At 59.6% G+C, this 20,693-nt stretch overlaps 1 protein-coding gene across 1 annotated transcript in view; it reads left to right on the forward strand.

The window, feature by feature from the left end:
- Positions 1-2,251: 2,251 nt before the first annotated feature.
- The window catches only part of PKD1 (polycystin 1, transient receptor potential channel interacting), a gene marked incomplete at both ends in the record, with an annotated part of 46,174 nt that continues 27,732 nt past the window's right edge, over positions 2,252-20,693 (forward strand). The window contains 6 exons of the mRNA XM_082857539.1: positions 2,252-2,466; positions 18,457-18,528; positions 18,649-18,720; positions 18,806-18,975; positions 19,322-19,993; positions 20,092-20,275. Of these exons, the coding sequence (XP_082713665.1) occupies positions 2,252-2,466; positions 18,457-18,528; positions 18,649-18,720; positions 18,806-18,975; positions 19,322-19,993; positions 20,092-20,275 (1,385 nt within the window). The remainder of the gene's footprint in view (positions 2,467-18,456; positions 18,529-18,648; positions 18,721-18,805; positions 18,976-19,321; positions 19,994-20,091; positions 20,276-20,693) is intronic.

Below are 20,693 nucleotides of genomic sequence, written 5' to 3' on the forward strand. Positions count from 1 at the left end.
CTTATGTCACTCCCCCAAACTGCTCCAAGATACTGATTTGGAGACAAAGGGGGTTGTGAGAACTGAGTCTTGAGAATGGACCACAGCTGCTGGAGCAGGACCATCCCCTTCCCCTACCCCAGGCCACAGGCTGGAGATCCTCTGTCTGCTCCTGGGTTGTTTGACCTGTGAGACATGGCAGGCTATTCCCTGTTCATCCCTGGCCTGTGCCTGTGCTGGGGACCTTTTCTTCTTTGGGTCTTTCCTGGGAGCTGGCTCTGAGCTGTTGTGATTTTCCCCCAGCCCTAAAACGTAGGTTTACTATTCTCATTACCCAGATGAGAAAGGCAGGCATCTGGGTGCTGCTTCATGCCCAGGTGAATAGCAGAGCTTCAGTGTGCCCCACAGTGGTCCTGCCTGGACTCCCCCAGCAAGTGGCAGCAGGACATGGGCCCAGCACCTGTGGGTTTAGTTGAGGTTTCCAGCTAGCTTAAGCAGAGACAGAGCACAGAGAGGAAGCTGGGAAGTCTCAGGATGAGGCCTGACACCAAGTTTCCAGACAGTGGTACAGAGGCCTTGCTCACATGGGGGTCTGGGGACCTCCTCCCTGTGACCACTCTGTCCAGGCTCTGGAGGAGGGACTCATCTGACCAGGGTGGGTCAGGTATCCACTCGTGGCCCAATGGTCAAACAATTTTATTATTTCTTCATTATTTTAAAAGTTGAGATATAATTCACATACCGTAAAATTCACCCTTTTAGGAAGCACAATTCAGTGATTTTAGTACACTGCACAGTGATTTAGCCTGTACACTGCACAAGGCTGTGCAGTCATCACCACTATCTAATTCCAGAAGGTTCTCATCATCCCCAAAAGGAACCCCACACCCATTAGCAGTCACTACCCATTCCTCCTCCCTCCAGCCCCAGGAGCCACTAATCTACTTCTTGTCTTTATGGATTTGCCTGTTTTGGACTTTTTTTTTTTTGGTACGCGGGCCTCTCACTGTTGTGGCCTCTCCCGTTGGGGAGCACAGTCTCCGGACGCGCAGGCTCAGCGGCCATAGCTCACGGGCCCAGCAGCTCCGCGGCATGTGGGATCTTCCCGGACCGGGGCACGAACCCGTGTCCCCTGCATCGGCAGGCGGACTCTCAACCACTGCGCCACCAGTGAAGCCCCTGTTTTGGACATTTTTAAATAAAGGGAATCATATAATATGTGGTCCTTTTTGTCTAGCTTCTAGCATGTTTTCAGGGTTCATCCATGTTGTTCGGCTTGGATTCTTCCCACCACCTGCGTTAGTTTCGTAATTAAATCCTGCGCACACAGAGAAACAAAATCTCCCTTGGCAGAGTCACAGCACAGAGTACATTGCGCCGTGAACAGAAAGAGCGGGCAAACTGCGGCCGGAGCGGGAGGATGTGGGCTTCCTGGCTCGCAGAGCGCAGCCTATGCCCAGCGGCCGGCGGGAGGCCGGGAGGCTGAACTTCACCGCCCAGGTGAGGCCCAACTTGGGCGTCACCACCGTGACAGCGAGAGCTAGCCGCCACTCCTCGCCGGCGCCCTGGTAACTCCACGAGAGGAGGCGATGCGCATTTATTGAGTGCCTACTGTGTGCCAGGCGTTCTGGAAACCGCGGTGGCGGAGAGGGACAGAGGCGCTGGGAGTGGATGAGCGCGCGTAACGGGCGCTCGGAGGTCCCGGCTGGTGTTTTCAGTGTTGTGACTGCTCGGGCGCTGAGTGAGGTCTGGGAGGGGCGCACGCGGCGGGGAGGGGGAAGAGCGCAGACAGAGACCGGCGCTCCCTGGGGAGCAGAGCCCGAGGCCCGGCCCACTGCTTGTGCGAAGCAGTGGGAGGAGCTCCAGGCGCCCCGCCCATCTAGCCCCGCCCCACAGGCCCCCAAGCTGCAGAGCGAAGGGCGGAGCCTTGGGGCGACCCGCCCTGGCGCTCGCCCCTCGCCGCGCCCAACAGGGCGGAGCAGGGGGCGGTGCCTAAGGGAGCCCCGCCCCGCGCCGCGCCGGGAGGAGGAGGAGCCGGCGGCCGGCCCGCACTGCAGCGCCAGCGCGCGAGCGGACGGCTGTGGACTCAGAACCGGGCCAGAGTGCCGAGCGGGCGTCGCGCAGGCAGACAGGCCGCGGCCGCGCCGCCGCCAGATCCCCCTCCCGCGCCCAGCCATGCCGTGCGCGGGCCCACCCTGAGCCGAGGCCTCCGAGGCCGGGCGGGCTCGGGGCCTCGGGACCGGGCCGGGGCCATGCTTGCACTGCCCTGACGATGCCGCCCGCCGCGCCCGCCCGCCTGGCGCTCGCCTTGGGCCTGGGCCTGTGGCTCGGGGCGCTGGCGGGGGTCCCCGGGCGCGGCTGCGGACCGTGCGCGCCCCCCTGCCTCTGCGGCCCGGCGCCCGGCGCCGCCTGCCGCGTCAACTGCTCCGGCCGCGGACTGCGAACGCTCGGGCCCGCGCTGCGCATCCCCGCGGACGCCACAGCGCTGTGAGTAACCCGCCGCCCGCAACGCGGGCCGGGCGGTTGCCATGGCGCCCGGCGGGCGCAAGGACTGGCGGCTGCCGGGGCCCGGCGGGGCGCGGGGCGCCTGCACCCTTCGGGGAGAGGCCGGCCGGGCAGGCCGCCGGCCTGGCGGGCCTCACAGGGCGTGGGCGCGTCCCCGGCCTCTAGAAGGGGAAACGGAGTGCGGGCCAGGCCTCTCCCAGGGCGAGGCTCCAGCGCAGTGAGGTCGGCCCGACTAAATAAGGAAAACCTGGGACCGGGGCCGGCTCTCAGCCCGCCTGGCCTCAGCCAGAGGGAAATAGGAAAATACCGGATTCTGTGCAGGCAGAGACATCGCACAACCCGGTGGGGCTCCGCTAACGCCAGCTGACTGGGGGCCTGTAGCATCGTGCGGAGGCGGGGCGGGAAGGTCTCCGAAAAACACTTAAACTCTAATTAGAGCTTAATAGGATGCAGCTTGGCCTGGGGGCATACCCAGCACTTGGGAGCCCAGGAGTAGGAAGCTAGGAGGTGGAGAGCTCTATCTGGGATGACAGGGAAGGCTCTCCGGAGGGGGTGGACAAGAATTTGATGGATGTGTAAGAATTGGCCTGTTATTTGAGGGGTAGGAAGGTGGGTTTAGGGGAAGGGAGGAGAGAACCATGTGTGCAAAGGACTGGAGGCTGGACTTGGTCGAACGTGGGTGTAGGGGTACACCTCCAGTGTGGCAGCTGTGGGGGGAAGGGGTAGTGTGAGGGAGTGGGAGCAGGATGGGTGGTGGGCTGGCGTCATGAAGGGCCTCATTTGTGCAGTTTAGCGTTCTGATGTTATCCTGGGAACAGTAGGGGGGTAGCATGCCCATGAAGGGGTTTAAAACGCTGAAAAGCAATTGTCAGGTTTGCATTTTGGCAGAAATAATAACAGGCAGTCTTTATGGAGAGCTTGCCTCCAGCCCGGGCCTGTGCCAAGCTCTGGTTGTGAACTGTCACACATAACCCTCATCCCAACCCTCTGAGGTGAGGTACAGTGAAGATGCCCATTTTACAGATGAGAAAACAGCCCAGAGGTGATGGTGATGTGATTTGTCCAAGCACAAGTAGCAAGTAACAGCCAGTACATGGCAGAGGCAGGGTTTGACTGTGAGGAGCTGAGGGTTGGATTGAAAGGGATTCAGGGGACTGAGATTTTCAGATGGTTGTCCCCAGAGATGGGGACAGGCTCAGGGCCTGCTTATCCACATCCCTCCGGCCCCGTTTGGGTACTTGCAGACACCTAAGCCAGGACTCCATCACTCCCTGGCTGCATGCTGGAATCCCTTGGTGGGGGTCTAACATCCCCAGGCTTATTAAACCTGGGATTTGGTTTTGTAATGTTCCCTGGGTGACTCCAGTGTGTGGCCACCTTTTATGAGGAGGACCCTCATGGTCAGTGTTCAGACGAGTTTGGATGTTGGCGGGTGGGGCAGGGGTGGGTGCTTTTCCTGGATGGGTCCTCCTTGGGGCTTTGCTGGGGGTTGGGGCTGGGGGCTGGGGGCAACCAGGTTCTCCAGGGGCAGCGGCTGGGAGCCATGGGGCCACGCTGTCATCTTGCTCCCTGCCAGCTTAAGTGTTTGCCATCACGGCTGTCTCTGTGGAGGTGGGCTTCTGGCCTGGAGCCAGTGCCCACACAGTCGTTTTGGATCCACGCCACTCCTTGTTTCTCAATGCTGTGAGTAAGGTTACATACATCTCTCGTGGGCTGAGAGCTGCTGGGGGGTCAGGCCCCAGCTCCTGCTGGTTATTCCCGCTTCCTCATCACCTGGCGGCGTTTTGGCGTCCAGGAGCTGTCCAGGAAATAAACGGCACTGGTAGCTTGGCCAGGGGCCCGCAGCAGGGTGCAGGCTCCCAGGCATAGCAACGGAGCCTGAGCCTGTTGCCTTGCATGTGTCCCCTTAGGCTCTGGTCTTGGGTTTTGGAGGTCCAGGGAGCTGGTGGCCTGGCCTGAGCCAGCAGGATTCCCAGGGTTGCTGACCCTGCAGCATGTGATGATGGGACTCTGGGAGGAGGGGGATGGGGAATAGAGGAGACTTCATGTTCTTGTTGACACTCTGAAGCTGCCTCTGGGAGATTTCCAGAGGACTGGGTGCAAAATGGTAAACTGGGCCCTTGGGTGCAAATGTTAAGGCCCCCTCACCCCCGTCCCTCAGGCCACCATCTGTGCTCTGTGGGCTGCCCCAGCCATTCTGCCTGTCCACCCTGCAAACCCCCTCCTCAGGGAGCAGGAGGTGGGTGAGGCTTCTCTTCTCCAAGGGAGCAGGGCTGAGCTCAGAGATGCCAGGGAGCCTCCTGGGTGAGGGTGTGCGTGTCCAGGGGCCCCAGTACCCCTGCCTCCTGGGTGTCACCAGCAGCCTCCTCTAGCGGGCTCAGGCCTGGCGTCTCTGTCATCAGTGTCTCGCAGCCACGCCTCCATTTGAGACTCCTTGGCCAGCCTGAGGTGTGGCAGGACAGCTGTGTCCAGACTTGGGTGGGAGGACAGGGGCTGGCTGGTGGGGGATTTGGGGCCCCTGGGCCTCGGCATGCAGGATAGCCCAGGAGTCTGAGACCGCAGCCTTTCTTGGGTTAAGTGATGCTGCTGGGAGATGACAGCCTGAAAAAGATGACGTTACTCAGTAAAATGTTGTTGCTCTCCTATTTTTAAAGCTTTTATCCTGGAGAGTTTGAACATACACAAAAGTGGGAGGAATAGTGTGATGAACCTCATGGACCCACTGCCCTGTGGCCTGGCCTACCCCTCCACACCTCCACCCCACCCCAACCCATTTTGGAAGCAAATTCCAGCCATCCTACTTTTGATCTGTAAGCATTTTGGAATGTATGGTGACACCTCGATCACACCTAAAACAGTGCATAATACCCTGATCACTTTGCATGTCCAGTGTGTTCAAATTTGTGGTTGTCTCAGTTTTTTTATTAGATTGAATTAGGACCCAAATAAGGTCCACGCAGTGGCAGTGCGGTTAGTTGATGTCCTTTAAATCTCTGTGGATGTGTAGACTTTCCTTCCATCTGTTTCCTCTTGTGCGATTTATTGAAGAAACCGGCTCCGACGGCACCTTCTTTTGGATTGTGTCTCTGTGTGTCCCTCTGCCCTTGGTGTTCTTCCTGTACATTGATAGTCGGGTCCAGAGCTGTGTTGTATGGTGAACCACATTTCAAGTGCTCGAGCCACAGAGCCAGCGGGCTACCATGTTGGACGGGACGGCATAGAGAGTTCTAGATGTGACAGCACTGCTCCAGGTGCTGTCAGTCATTTTCAGGTGTGGTTGCTTTTGGCTGACAGCTTTTCAGGTGATGTGAGCTGCTAATTTTGGCCAGGGGCCCAAAGTGGGCCTCGTACTGTCTTGTGAATGTTTGGGTCTAGGACTAGGCTCAGAGCACGGACTCAATAGGCACTTGGTTTGCTGATTAAAATATTGGGGCCTTAGGGTCTTCCATTGGCTGGGGGCACCCAGGGCCTCGCCCTTCCTCACCTGTGCCCCTAAATAATAGGGGAATCTCTGGGCGACTCAGCCCCCGGGGCCTGCACAGGACATGGGTGTGAGGGAAGATGGACATCAGGGAGTAGACCCCTGGGCTTGGCGTGGGCCTGGCGTGTGTGTAACATGTTAGATTGCAGGTGTCATGCACGTGGCTGCCTTGAGGGCTGGTGGGGCAGCGGAGGGCCCTGTCTCTGGGCCCTCACCAGAGGGAGGGCCTGGCTGCTGTGTTCCTGGCCCTGTGCCAGGGGTCTTCAAGGCCCACGTCTCTGAGGCTTTTATGACAGCAGAGCTAGTGTTAAACCAAAAGACAGATGATAAGGAGGAGGCCGTTTTGGAGGGGCTCCCTGGAAGGATCCCCAGTGTAGGTGACATTGAAGCCAAGACTCAGTGCTCACGCAGGAGTCATGCAGGGGCTGGGAGAGAGCGTCCCAGATAGAGGGGACAGCCTGGTAGAGTCTCAGAGGTGCCAGGTGATGGAGGGGCGGGAGGTGGGGCCTCTATCGAGAGAGCAGGGGGGCAGCATTGAGGGACCCAGGAGAGAAGCGTCATGATTGGCATCTTCTAGAAAGAACACTAGCTGGGGCGTGGAGACAGTGGGTTTCAGGAGGCCCTGGGTGTCCTGTGTACTCAGCTGGTCTCACCCTCACATTACCTGAGCTGCATATGATAGCTGGCACTTGGAAATGCAGACTAAGTGCACATGTAACATTAGTTTTGTGGTAAGACACAGACTGCAGATTTGTCTGAACTGTGGACAAGAGGGCACACACTGCCTTCTGTAAGGTCCCCTGGCAGGTCAGGCAGGTGAATGGGAAGGCTTCAGCTTCATCTGTGACACCTGGGGACACGAAGGGACCAACACCAGAGCATTTCCAGTGCCAGTAACCCTCAGGAGCCAGGCAGTAGCTGGGAGCAGTGAGGACAGCCACCATCCAGGAGGGTGAACACACCTGCAAAACGACTGCAGGGTGGGGAAAACATGCAAACCATCTATCTGATGAAGGACTTGTAGCTAGAATACATAAAAACCTTTATGACTCAATGCTAAAAAAATGGGCAAAGGATCTGAACAGATCAATCTCCAAAGGAGATACACAAATGACCAATAAGCACATGAAGAGATGCTCAGTGTCTAGCTTTCAGGGAAACGCAAATCAAAATTACAGTGAGATACCATTTCATACCCACTGGGATGGCTGTCACCAAAAGACAGACAATAAGGAGTGTTGGTGAGAACGTGGGGAAATTGGAATCCTCGTGCACGGCTGGTGGGGATGTAGGATGGGGCAGCATTTTGGAAAACAGTATGGCAGCTCCTCAGAAGATTAAGCTAAGCATAGAGTTAGCATAGGGCCCAGCCATTCTCCTCTCAGGTATATATGTACACCCAAGAGACACGAAACCTACGTCCACACAAAAACTTGTACACAAGTGCCCGTAGCAGCATTATTCATAGTACCTGTAAGGTGGAAACAACTCAAGTGTCTATCAAGAGATGAATAGATACACAGAATGTGGTCTGTTCATGAAATATTATTCAGCCATGAAAAAGAATGAAGTACTGATACATGCTACAGGGTGGATGAGCCTTGAAAACATGTTCAGTGAAGGAAGCCAGACACAAAAAGCCACATGTTGCATGATTGCACTGATAAAAAATGTCCAGAACAGGCCAATCCATGTAGGCACAAGCAGACTAGTGTCTACAGCTGGGATGGGGGATGGGGGTGGGGGATGGTGGCCAAGCATTGTGGGGTTTCTGTTTTGGGGGATGAAAATGTTCTGGAATTAGATGGTGGTGGTGGTTGCACAACCTTGAGAATATACTAAAAACCACTGAATTGTAAACTTTAGAAGGGTGAGCTTTATAGTATGTGAATTATAAAACAAATCTCTGAAGAAAATATCCCAGGGGTGCACCCCACTTCTGCAGCCGCCTTGTCTTCTCCACGGTTGCCATGAGTGGGGACTCTCTGCTGAGCCCTTTTCTTGTGATGTGTTGCCCCAATGCAGTTGGGTTAGAACCACACTTGGTTCCATTTTACAGACCAGGAAACTGAGGCTCCCAGAGGTTGAGTCACTTCCTAGGGTCACGTGGCTGGTAGGTTGTGGCAGAGAGGTGATTTCATCAGCACGCTCTGGGACATATCCCTGGAACTGCATTCGGGGGCCTGGGGTACAGCACCAGTGACCTGCTTCGTCAGCAGACAGAGGTGGCGGTGGGGGCATCCCTGAGTGGGGCTGGGTTATGTTTGAATGGGACCAGGTGGGCTCTGGACTCAGGCCCCAGCTGCTTGCCTGGGCCTGCCCTCCCCAGCCCTTCCCACCAGCTCCCTCCTTGAAATTCCCTTGGCTGTCCCTGCTCTGGTCCTCCCCACTGACTTTCTATTTGGTTCCAGGAGGGAGGCAAGGAACACAGGAGTAGGGGACTTAGGCTCTGGGTCAGACCTGGTTCACATCCCAGCTCCTCCGCTTCCTGTATGACCTTGGCTGAGTCACTCGGCCTCTCTGAGTTTCAGTTGCCTCACCTGCAAAATGGGTACCATGAGTGGATGAACCTTATGTGGTTGTGGGGCGTCAGAGGTGAGGGTGTATGGTGCACCCACGGGACTCAGTTGATGGTGGCCACGATAATCATAACTGTTGTCAGAGTGGCCCCCCTGTCCCTTCTCTGTGTTCTCAGAGCCCATTACCTTATACCCAAGCATTGGCAGGAGTTGGGCCCCTAGGACCTGCCCTGCCACAGAGCAGACAAAAAGCCTGAGGAGAGGTGCCCCTGAGCTGGTGCACATGTGCCCGTGACTGTGTTGCTCAGACCAAATGCTGCAGCAGATGGGAAACGCACAGATTAGCCTTGGGCAGGCAGGCTCCTACACACCCCTTGGCACCCAGTCCAGGAGGCCCCATGTTCAGAAGCCTTCCTGCCTCCTCTGGTCTGGCCTCAGAGGTGACTTCAACGCAAAGCCAGGTGGCTGTTGGGATGTATCATGCCTCGCATGTTTCTCTTGTGTTTTTATCTGTTTTATGCATTTGTGTGTTCGATGCCTTCATGTGTGGATGTGTAACATGGTGAAGTTATGAGGCATAAACCGCACTGTGAGCTCTCGTGTACACCTTGTTCTGTGCCCTGAGCTGATGAGGCACCATTGGAATCTGCGCACACTCGAGCTGCTCAGTGCTCCCCGTGGCTGCCCCGCTCACTGCAGCCCTCGAGTTGTCCCTTGAGGAGCTGACTGGTGCAGGCGCTTTCGGGTCAGGTGTGCCCAGCGTGCGCAGACTCGGTCTCCCTTTCCCAGATCTCTGCAGGCTCGTCCTGTGGCTTCTGCCTCAGAGGTTAGGTTCGGGCTCCTCTCCGGCTGCTCTGCCATCTTGTGACAGCTGGCCGGGTGGCAGTGCCGCCACCTTCACCCCCCACCCGGGGGGCCTGTGCCATGTAGGTGGGTGTGTGGGGACCCTGGCTTCCGAGGGGGACCCCGGCTGGGGTTTGGTTTCAAGTGAGGAAGCCATTTTGGATGAGACACACATTTTCCTTTCCGGAACACTCTGCGGTGGCCAGCGCCACAACGGGAACCCAGCCGGGCCCAGCCCACCGAGTGCTGGAATGAAAACACCCTGCTCCGGCCGCGCTGTCTGGGGTGGCGGCCGCCGCCTGGGATGGGTGCGCTGGGGCTCACCCTCCGTGCTGGCCGGCCAGGCCGCGTGCCTGCAGTCTCGCTGTCGGGCAATCGCAGCTGGAAAATGCGGCTCACGTCCTTTCTTCCCGGAACACCTCGTTCTTTATGGGTTGGCAGCTGTCTCTGCCGAAGGGCCCAGTGGTACCCAGCCGCCCATGCCAGGGAGGGGGCTACGTTTGGGGACCACAGTGGGCAGGGCTCTTTCTCCCTCTGAGGTGCCCATGGGCCCAGGCCTGGCAAAGTGTGTCCCCAGTTCTAGCAGGCCTGGAGTCCACTCTTGGATCCTATGGGGCTGCCCTGGAAAGGGCTCTGTCCTGAGGCGGGGCAGAAGCCAGCCTTGCCTTTTGGCTGAGGCGAGGAATGAGGGCCAGTGCTCTGGGCAAGGCTAAAAGCACCCGGGGCCTCCAGATCCTGCACCTCTAAACTGAGCCCTATAGCCCAGTGGCCATGCCCAGCGGCTGACTGGGTGACGGGATTGCTGGCCACGCTGGATGATGCTTCTGCCCCTGGAATTCTGGAGGCCATGTGCCGGCTCCCAGGCCAGGATGGGGAGAGCCCCAGCTACCTTTGTCCCTCACCGTTCGGACTCTTGGGAGCGACCACAGGGTGAGGAGGGCAGCCTCCTGGAGCCTCAGCGTTTCCATCTGTAGAAGGGGTCGGCGCAGCCCCTGCCCTGGCTGACTGTGACAGGCCAGAGTGCAGAGGGACATCCCAGCTGAAGGCAGCACGTGGGCGCCAGTGTCCATGGGTACTGGTCCTTTTCCTCCCCTTGCCCTGAAGAGTGGCCCCAAATCCCCAGCTGCAGGTGGAGGGGCAAGCTGGGCCCTCTCCTGGGAGGGTCCCCTCTTAGCCCTTCGCCACCCCCTGCCCCCAGTCTTATTAATGCCCTGACGGTGGCTGCCTCTTTGTAGGCTGATCTGGGAAGGCCCCTCTTCGGGGCTCCCTTCCTTGTCCTGGCCTGTAGTTCCAGGGGTTTCCTGGGCAGGGGATGTCACCACACCAGACGCCTGTGTCTCATCCTGGTGATGGTTCAGTCGTGGGATGGCCACGCCCGGTGAGGGAGCCCATAACATGCTCAGGGAAACACAGGCCACCTCCTATTCCGACGCCCTGGGACAAGGCGCCAGGGGGCTCTCGCAGGCCTTTCCCTGTCTTTGAGGTCCAGACCCCCCTTCTGGGCCCTAGTTTGGCGCCAGATGGGGGTGGGTGGCTCGGACTGGCCCCTCCATGCCCTTGCGCCAAGAGCCTGCCCCCTGCCCACCCCTGCAGCTCACCCTCTCCGCATGTTTTTCTTCAGATCGGCTCTCTCTCCAAAACTTGAATTCATTAATTTAAACATCATCATTTCTGCCCCTGGAAGCCAGCCTCTCTCACCATAAATAGAAGGGAATGAAGACAGAGTGAGGTTACTAGACTCAAACTGACCCACCCCGTCCCACTGCCAAAAGGAGCCGTTACCGCGGCATCGAGTGGGGGCACTGGGAGCCGAGCATGTGGGTGGGGTCTGGACCAGCCTGTGGGGTCCCAGGGCACCGGGACCAGCCTGTGGCCTCTCATCCCTTCTGCCTCAACCTGGCTCCTGAGGGGATGTGTTGGGGGTCCCCCGTGGCTGGGCTGAGGGAAGCCTGTTTCCCTGGAGCCCTGGGGCCTCCATGGAGAGGACAGGGCAGCTGAGGCTGCATTTCTGGAAGCCCAGCGAAAGCGGGAAGCAGGAGCCCTAGGCCTCGGATGGGGAGTGGGGGACCTTCTGCCGCAGCTCTGTCCTGTCCTGCCAGAGGGAGGAGGCAGCTGCTGGCTCGGGCAGAGTGGTTACGTAACATCTGCAGGCGGCCTCTCCGGAGCCCATTCCCCCCCAAGCCCTGTTTCCAGCGTGGCGGCCAGCGCCGGGTGGGGTGCTGGGCTGGGGCCTGGTGCTCGCCTCCACTGCTGACCACATGCGTCTGGAATGTGCAGATGTTTCCTTGGGGGCTCCGGCTGGCCCCCAGACCCCGCCTGGCATCTGGACTGGGGAGCAGGCACCCTGGCCACTCCCCCGCCTTGACAGAGAAGGAGACTGAGGCTGCTTGGGGCTGCAGGGCAGGGTCCTGGCTTATCTGCGGCCCCCGTTTCCTCAGCTCTAGGAGGCACTGCACTTGGAGCCACCCAGGGCTCAAAAACGACCTCTTCTTGGCCTCCACCTCACACACCTCTTCCCACTCGGCTTTATCTAACAGCCCCTTCCCCATCTCTCCCTGTTGGGCCCTGAGACACCCTTCCCTGCCCCTCTGCGAGAACTAGGATGTGAGCAGGGGCTGAGCCCTGTGTGGGGAGGTCAGGGGGAGCCACCATTGTCCACAGGATGGGGGCCCCTCAGCACCTTCCGCTGGACACCTCCAGCTTGGTGGTGGAAGCAGGGGTTCTCCCCCACCCCCAGCTCCTGCTCGGAATAGGAAAGATCGGAGCCAGAAGGACACACTCCCCCGGGAGGCTGGATGTCTGATTTGGAAGGCAGGGGGAGTTGGGGCAGCCCAGTGCTGGGGGCAGACTGGGCTCTCCAGTGACAGCTGGGCACTGTGGGAAGAGGAGAAGGAAGGCCCAGGTGTGGGGGTAGAACAGGGGTCTTCACTCCTCCCCCAACACACTTAACTGTCTCGGGTCAGGAGGCGGAACAGGAGGGGACGAGCCAGGTATGAGAAAGCCCCCATCTCCATCCAATGCTGTGGGCTAGCCTGGTCCCTGGTGCCCAGGGAGGTGACACGTGTCTTGTGCTGTTGTGGGTGTGTGCCTGTCCCCAGGTGGTGTGTGTGGTCCCCAGGTCACCCCTCCCCCTGAGCTGGCCTGACCCCTCCAGACTTGGGGTCCCTGGAAGTTGCTGGCTTGGGCCTTGGAGGGGTCTGGGAGGGTCCACATGGCCAGAGGGTGGACCCTGCTTGGCCTAGGACCTCTTGGGTGCTGGCTCTCTTCCTAGTGGGGGCTGGCTGCTGTGGTGCTTAGCCAGCCTCTGCTGCTTCTGCCAGCTCTGCTGGGCTCCTTGCGCTCCTTTAGGTGGCTCCCTGGGCTTGCTGTGTTCCCCACCGCCCCGCTTTGTAAGACAGAGAGAACCTGAGTGGGGGGCAGGGCGTCAGTGACTATGATGATGTCACGGGGGGGGTACAGTGGAAACCCGAGGGGCTGGGGGTGGGATGGGGCTGGCCCACAGCAGCCTTGGCATTCCCCCAGAACAGTGACGGCAAAAGCAGATGGAGGGACTTCCCTGGTGGCGCAGAGGTTAAGAATCTGCCTGCCAATGCAGGGGATTGGTCCGGGAAGCCCTGGTCCGGGAAGATCCCACATGCTGCAGAGCAACTAAGCCCATGTGCCACAACTATTGAGCCTGCGCTCTAGAGCCCGTGAGCCACAACTACTGAAGGCAGCGTGCCTAGAGCCCGTGCTCCGCAACAGGAGAAGCCACCGCAGTGAGATGCCCGTGCACCGAAACAAGGAGTAACCCCCGCTCGCTGCAACTAGAGAAAGCCCGTGCACAGCAATGAAGACCCAACGCAGACAAAAATAAATAAATTTAAAAAAATAAATTTATAAAAAAAAAAGAATCCACCTGCTAATGCAGGGGACACGGGTTTGATCCCTGGTCCGGGAAGATCCCACATGCTGTGGAGCAGCTAAGCCCGTGTGCCACAACTACTGAGCCTGCGCTCTAGAGCCCGCGAGCCACCACTACTGAGCTCATCTGCCACAACTACTGAAGCCTGCGCGCCTAGAGCCCGTGCTCTGCAATAAGAGAAGCCACCACGATGGGAAGCCTGCGCGCTGCAACAAAGAGTAGCCCCACTCACCGCAACTAGAGAAAGCCCACGCGCAGCAACGAAGACCCAACACAGCCAAAGATAAATTTATTTTTATAAAAAAGCAGATGGAGATGTGGAAAAGTGGCTGTTCAGGGCCTTGAGGCCAGGTGAGGACTCCACCAGTGTCTGCCTCCAGAGGCCCTCCTCCAGTGTCCTCTCTGCACCCCCACCACACTGTTACCCGTGGCACGCCCCTTACGGATGCTCCGAGGCAGCCCTGGCCTGTGGTGATGCACCTGGCTTTTGTCCTGGTTCTGCCTGCAGGCTGCAGGAGCTTTGCCGGGCAGGGTCTTTCTCTGCACTGTGGGCCCTGACCAGACCCAGGTGAGTCCTGGGGAGAAGGGGCTCCCTGGAGCTGGGAGCATGGGGAGCACGTGGCCAGCACTCATGACGGGGTGAGGCTGTCTTCGTCAGTCGGGGGGAAAGCCTCCCGGGGGCAGCTGGGCCAGGCCAAGCTGGATAGAAGACTTAGCTGGGCCCAGGATGGCCAAGAGCCATGGGCCAGTAAGGCCAGGGATGATGGTGTCCTGCCAGGGTGGGCGTTGGCTGGGACACTGAGGTAGACCCGGCTCCCTCCTCCTGCCCTGGTTTTTCTGGCACCGCAGGTGGCTCCCCGCAGCTGCCGCTAATGATGGATTTTCCAGAAAATGGGATGTGGAAAAACATTGTAGGGATTTTCCTTCTTTCCTCTTCTGCTTGAGGCCCTGGCTGGGGAGCTGTCCCTGGTGCCCCTGGTGGGTGTCTCATGCTTGCACTCACCCTTGTGTCCCACTGTCCCCCAGTCCCCGTCTCTGGATCATCTGACTGCCTAGGGCTTTTGCTTCTGGGCCCCTGCAGCTCTACTTCTCAGAGGCACGGATTCCACAGCTGTCCTCCCTTTAGCCTCAGAGGAGCCCCTGCTTGAGTCTCACTGAAATTTCTCATGGCACAGCCGTCCCCACTTGGTGCGTTGTACTTGACATTGGGTGGAGTCTGTCTGCCTTTCCCTGGTCTCCTGGCCTGCCTCAACCCACCGCGGGGATGGTGTGGATGCCCCAGCAGCCCACCTCTGGGCACACATGCTCATGTGCAGTGGTAGAGGGCCTTGGCCTGTACTGGGAGACACCATGTGTGTGTCTCTCTTTTTTTTTTAAAGCAGATGAGACTGTCCCAAATTGTTTATTAGGTAGGAGTTTTACAAGCATTGCTTCCGTTAGCAGTAACAGCAGTGCTGGAGAGCATTATGCCTTCTCCAGGCTGCACCGCGAGAGCCTCACCGTGCTTTGGTGATCCGCTGGGTGTCAGGATTTCTTCTTGTAGCTTTATGGAACGGATCAGTGAGGATAAACTCAAAGAATTTGTATGTGGAATCTTCGCCAACCATTAAGAATCCAGGGCTCTGCGGCCGTGCATTGGCATCGTGCTCACTCCTCAGCAACAGACTAAAGGCTTTGAGCGAACTTCAGTGGCTTAACACAGTGATGCGCAGGCGCCATGGGCTCCCTTAGGCCTGGGCGGCTGCAGCTGCCATGACACACGCAAATCCTGTGTCTCCTATATCCTGCTGGGCCTGGTCTCCCAGTCTGTGCGCTGGATCGGCCGGCCGGGGTTGGGCGGGGCTGCTGTGGAGGGCACGGAGCACCCCGGAGGAAGGCCGACTGCTGCCTCCCCCACTGCTCTTGGCTTGCTTGTGAGCGCCCAGCTTGGCTTACCCAGTGGCACCGCCAGATGGAAGGGGGAAGCTAGGCTCCGTTGTGAGGGGCAGAGGTGACCCTGCCAGAGGGTCCTGTCACTATGTCCCCTGGCCCCCAAGGGCGTCTCTGCTTCTGGAGTTCCTGGGACCCATGCTCTGGGCATGGGCTCCCTGTCACGCAGCCTTTGGGGGAAGGGACCTGCGTGCGCGCGCACACACCCGCCAGTATCCAGATGGGAAACCCAGCTGTTCAGTGGGGTTGTCTGGGACCCCTGGCTCGGGTGAGTCGGGTGGAGCTCCAGCCTTGAGCCCACTGTCAGTGGACCGTGCTGCTTCTTGGAGTGGAGGAGGCCTTGCCTTGACCTCCCCGGTTGGTATGGCTGCTGGCCCCCCTTGCCCAGCCCATCGCCGTCTGCTCCCCTCTGAAGCCCCCGCTCTAGGTCCTGCTGGGCATCCTGTCTGCCCCCTCCTGCACCGACTTTCTCCTGCTTGAAGAGCAGAATGAAAGTGTGGGAAATGGAGGGGCCTGCCTGCTCTCAGGAGTGGGGTTATTACCGTGCACCCCTCCAGCGCTTTCTTTAGAGTTTGAACAGTCACGGGGAGCGGGGGGACTGCATCTTGCAGCTGCGTTTCTCCTGCCTCTGTGGCTAAGCAGGGGTGTGAGCCACACCTGCTCACCAGCTCCTGTCACATCTCATGGGTGAGGGGAAAGACGTCTGTGCCTCGGGGCGTGCATGTGGCTGTGCTGGTGCCCAAAGCAGTTGAACTCTCAGGGCATGCGGCGTTACTGGGTGGCACCCACACTGCCGTTTTGCGCTTGTTGCCGGGATAGAGCCTTTGCCAAATCAGGTGTCCCCCCAGCCTGCACAGTCAGGCCACTGGTCAGAGCAGCGATGGGGCTGCAGGTCCTCTGGGCTGAAGCCTCCGTCCCCATGTGGTCCCAGCAGGAGCTGCAGCCCCAGCCCTGACCCTGTGGGACCCCTGTCCAGTCTCAGAGGTCCCGCTGCTGGGAGGACCCTGCCCCTTGCAGCTATGTAGCTCTTTTGACTGTGCCCGAGGTTCTACTCACAGCCCTTCTTGAGGAAGCCCCCGATTCAGGGGAGAACTTTGGTCTTGCCCACCTTTGCCCACCTACTGCCTGTACCCTCCTGCCTGAGGCCTTATGATTTGGAGGCTGCCTGTGGCCTGCTGCCTCCCCAGGCAGGCTGCAGCCAGCATCGGCTGAGCATGTCATGTCCACATGCCGTCCACTCAGTGCCAAGTCTCCCGATGGCTGCCCCCTATGCAGAGGGAGAGACCAGGCTCCCAGGGGTTAGCTGAGTGCGTCCAGTGCCCCTTTCCTCACTCCCTTGGTGGGGGCCAGAGGGGGACAGGAGCCCCTTTGGGCCTGGCTTCCCTCATATCACCTGCAGGCAGGTGGTACCCCTCCAGAAGTCCCCCAGGTGGCCACCTGGCTGTGTTGGAAGCCAGGATCACGTGAGCAGCCTGACTGAGAACTGGCCCCCAGCCAGTATTTGGGTATAGGTGGCCATGAGGCCCCATGTGGATAGCAGGTCCCCAGGAAGGAGCAGTGGTCAGGGGCTGGGGTGGGGGCCATTTCCTGAGCCTCATTCCAGAAGTGGTCCTGGACATTGTGAGCCAGGCAGAGGTATCATACCAGGCATCCCAGCACCACCCCTGGGCATGGTCTTGGGGTCTGGGCTGGCACTCAGGCCCCTGGCTTCCAGGAGGGCCTTGTCTTCACACCAGCCAGTTCTTATTAAGTTCTTGTTGTATGTGGGGCAGCTGGAGAGAGCAAAACCCATTCCAGAGGGTGGCTGATGGAGCTGGGCTTCAGGACACCCCTCAGGCTGCCACGGGAGCTCGGATTAGAGGGACTGTGAAGTCTGGGCGGGTGCCCAGGGATGGGGGTCTGGACCAAGCTGTGGCTCGGGTAGGGTGGGGGAGTCTAAATGTTTTAGGAGCTGGGTTGACAGGACCTGGAGACAGATAGGCCTGGAGGAGGCATTGACAGGCCAGGGAAGGGCAGGCCTGGTGAGAGGCATTCTGGGGACATCAGAGGGCCAGAGTGACACCTGGAAGGGCAGAGGCCCCAAGGGTGGGAGGCCCAGGCCTCGTCAGTTTGGAGACTATGGTGGGAGGTATAGACCTGTGGGAGCACAGGGAGGCCTGGGAGGAGTGGCGACTGGAGGTGTCCACTGAGTCAGGCTGGTCCAGGGTCCCTGCCCAGGAGGTGGATGGGCCGGGTGACTGGCCTCCACCTCTATGCCGGGCAGGGAGGTGGAATTGTTGGCTAGAGAGTGTATCCTCGGAAAGACTCGCGAGGGGCTGGGGTCATGTAGTCATTGGAGTGTAGTCACTGGTGTGTCACCACCACGTCACCTGCACTGGGGGTGATGGTAGACAAAAAGTGCTGTTGTTCTGTTTTCATGGTGTTTCTCCAGTTATGAGACTGGGTGTTTTTCTGTGTATCTGTGACATTTGTATATCTTTCGTTAATCTTGCCTATTTTCATCTTTAGCCTTTTTTTTCCTCCTGGAGTAGCTTGCTTTCTTTATGGTTTGTTAACAGCATATGTGGAAAGGGGATTATGGGCCTTTAATCCATTATCTAAATTGCTAGTGCTTTTCCCAGCTTGTAGTTTGTTTTCTGATTTTATGATATTTTGTGTGTAAGTTGCATGTTTTTGTGCAGTTGGATCTTTCGGCTTTTGATGTTTTATTTCTGCTCAGTTTCATGCTTTGAGAACCCGTGACTCTTCTCCCGTGTCTTGCACCATGTTCGGTTCTCTGATATGGTTCTGTTGACCTTGAGGGCCTGGGATTATGGAGATCCAGCTCTAACTCTGGTGCCCAGACCCCAGAGACTTAGCACGGGCTGTCAGTACTGCTCTGCTATGGGGTCGTCCACCAGAGCCCCCTTCCCGTTTGTGTGGTCTGTGCCACATTCCCCCCACCCTCCAGCTGGTAGCAGCTGGGCCCCTGGCCCTGGAAACCCCTGGGCTTCCTTGTGTGTTCTGAACCCTGTGTGGAGGGGTGAAGCCTGCCCTACATGGTGCAGTCCTGCTGGGGGAGGGGGCAGGGGGTGGGAGGGGAAGGGGCAGGGCATGGATGGAGTGCTGAGGGGCCAGCTCTCTCCTGCCTCGGGCTCTCCAGATGAGAGTTCATTCAGGTCTTCCACCTCTGGCCCTGGGAAGAGGGAGCTCAGAAGGTGGGAGGCTGCAGCTGGAGAGCATCTGAGGTGGGCCCGGGTGGACTCTGTGCCATGCCTTGGGCCCCAGCACTGACCTGCAGCTGCTTTGCTCTCTAGAGATGTCTCCCACAACCTGCTCCGAGCGCTGGACGTCGGGCTCCTGGCGAACCTCTCGGCGCTGACGGAGCTGTGAGTGTCCCCTCCAGGGCTGCTGCGGGATTCCACGCACTGGGCAGGTGGCGGCTGCCTGTCATTGTTGCGGTTGAGGGGGCTCGCGTCAGACCATGTCGAATCTCTCCTTTCTTTTAGGGACATAAGCAACAACAAGATTTCTACATTAGAAGAAGGAATATTTGCTAATTTATTTAATTTAAGTGAAATGTAAGTTTTGTTGGTTTTGGTGGCTGTCGGCAGCTGGGCCCGTGGCCCCCACACCTGCCCTCTGAGCCTGCCCCACCCCCTGCAGAAACCTGAGCGGGAACCCGCTGGAGTGTGACTGTGGTCTGGCCTGGCTGCCGCGCTGGGCAGAGGAGCAGCAGGTCCGTGTGGTGCGGCCTGAGGCGGCCACGTGTGCTGGGCCCGGCCCTCTGGCCGGCCGGCCCCTCCTCAGCGGTCCCCTGTTGGACAGCAGCTGTGGTGAGTGCGGGTGGGCGGGACACACTTGGTCCCTCCCTGCCGGGCAGCTTGGCCAAGCAGCCGGCAGGAACCCTGCCGGTTTTCAGGGGTCTCCAGCCTATGGTGGCAGATGGGGATTGGGGAACAGCTGCACGAGAGAAATAATTACAGGGGCTAGGACAGACTGACTGGGGGAGGGGTCGCAGAGGCCCTCTGGACCAGGGGACCACGTAGGTGTGAGGCGGGGAAACCAGTCTGGGGGTGGGGGTGAGCGCCACGCAGCTGTTGGAGGGTCGGAGATGATGTGATCTGGGGTGTAGAATGGGGTGGGGTGCACCCTCGGGACCAGCCTGCCTGCCCCTTCCAGGTGAGGAGTACGTTGCCTGTGTCCCTGACGACAGCTCGGGCGCCGTGGCGCTGGTGGCTTTCTCAGCTGCCCATGAGGGCCCGCTGGCCCCTGAGGCCTGCAGTGCCTTCTGCTTCGCGGCTGGCCGGGGCCTCGCGGCCCTCTCAGAGCAGGGCAGGTGCCTGTGCGGGTTGGCCCGGCCTCCCAATGCCTCTTCGGCCTGCCTACCCTCCTGCTCCAGCCCCCCACTGCCCCCCGCCCCCACCTGCCGGGGGCCCACCCTCCTCCAGAACATCTTCCCTGCCTCCCCAGGGGCTGCCCTGGTGGGGCCCCAAGGACCTCTGGCCTCTGGCCAGCCCGCAGCCTTCCACGTCACTGCCTCACTGCCAGTCAGCTCCACGCGCTGGGACTTCGGCGACGGCTCCCCTGAGGTGGACATTGCTGGCGCGGATGCCACTCACCACTATGTGCTGCCTGGGCGCTATCCCGTGACGGCCGTGCTGGCCCTGGGGGTCGGCTCTGCTCGGCTCTGGGCAGAGGTGTGGGTGGAGGCGGCTCCCGTAGCCCTGGAGCTCATGTGTCTGGCCTCTGTGCATAGCGACGAGACCCTGAAGCTTGGCGTCCGAAACCGTGGCGGCTCTGGCCTCGAGGCCACCTACAGCATTGTGGCCCTGGGCGAGGAGCCAGCCCGAGGTGGGGCCGCCCCGCCCCTGGGCCTGAGTCAGGGTGGGTGGGGCAGCCCTGGTTGGGCACACATCGATGCCTTGTCTCTCTGCTCTCTGGCCCCCCAGTGGTGCATCCGCTCTGCCCCTCGGACACTGAGATCTTCCCTGGTAACGGGCGCTGCTACCGCCTGGTGGTGGAGAAGGCGGCCTGGCTGCAGGCACAGGAGCAGTGCCGGGCCTGGGCCGGGGCCGCCCTGGCTATGGTGGACAGTCCTGCCGTCCAGCACTTCCTGGTCTCCCGCGTCACCAGGTGCCTGCCCAAATGCCGCTGGTCCTCGGAGAGGCTGGGAGGTCGGGGGAGGTCCCCAGAATGCTGGGGTGGGGATGGAGCATGAGCACATTGGGGTGTCTGGAGGTGCTGTAGCCAGCCAGCCTGGCTCTGGGGATAAGGAACCATGTTGTGCCCACGTGTGGCCGTTCTTATCAGCTCTCTCGGCACAGATGTGGACACGGGGGTGCCCACTGTGGGAGGTGCACCCCCGGCCCTGTATCCTGCCCCCACTGTCCCATTCTGGGCCCCTCCTGGCAGGGACCGGGGAGGTTCTGGTGTGACCACGGAGGCTGCACTTCCTCCTGCTGCTCCCCCCTGGGTGGTCACTGCTGCCAAGCGCTGCCCATGCACGAGGAGCCTCTTGGACGCTCTGGCTGCCCAGGCCTGTGGGGGCATG

Source organism: Leucopleurus acutus, assembly GCF_964270905.1.
Source record: "Leucopleurus acutus genome assembly, chromosome: 16".
Classification (NCBI taxonomy): Eukaryota; Metazoa; Chordata; class Mammalia; order Artiodactyla; family Delphinidae; genus Leucopleurus; species Leucopleurus acutus.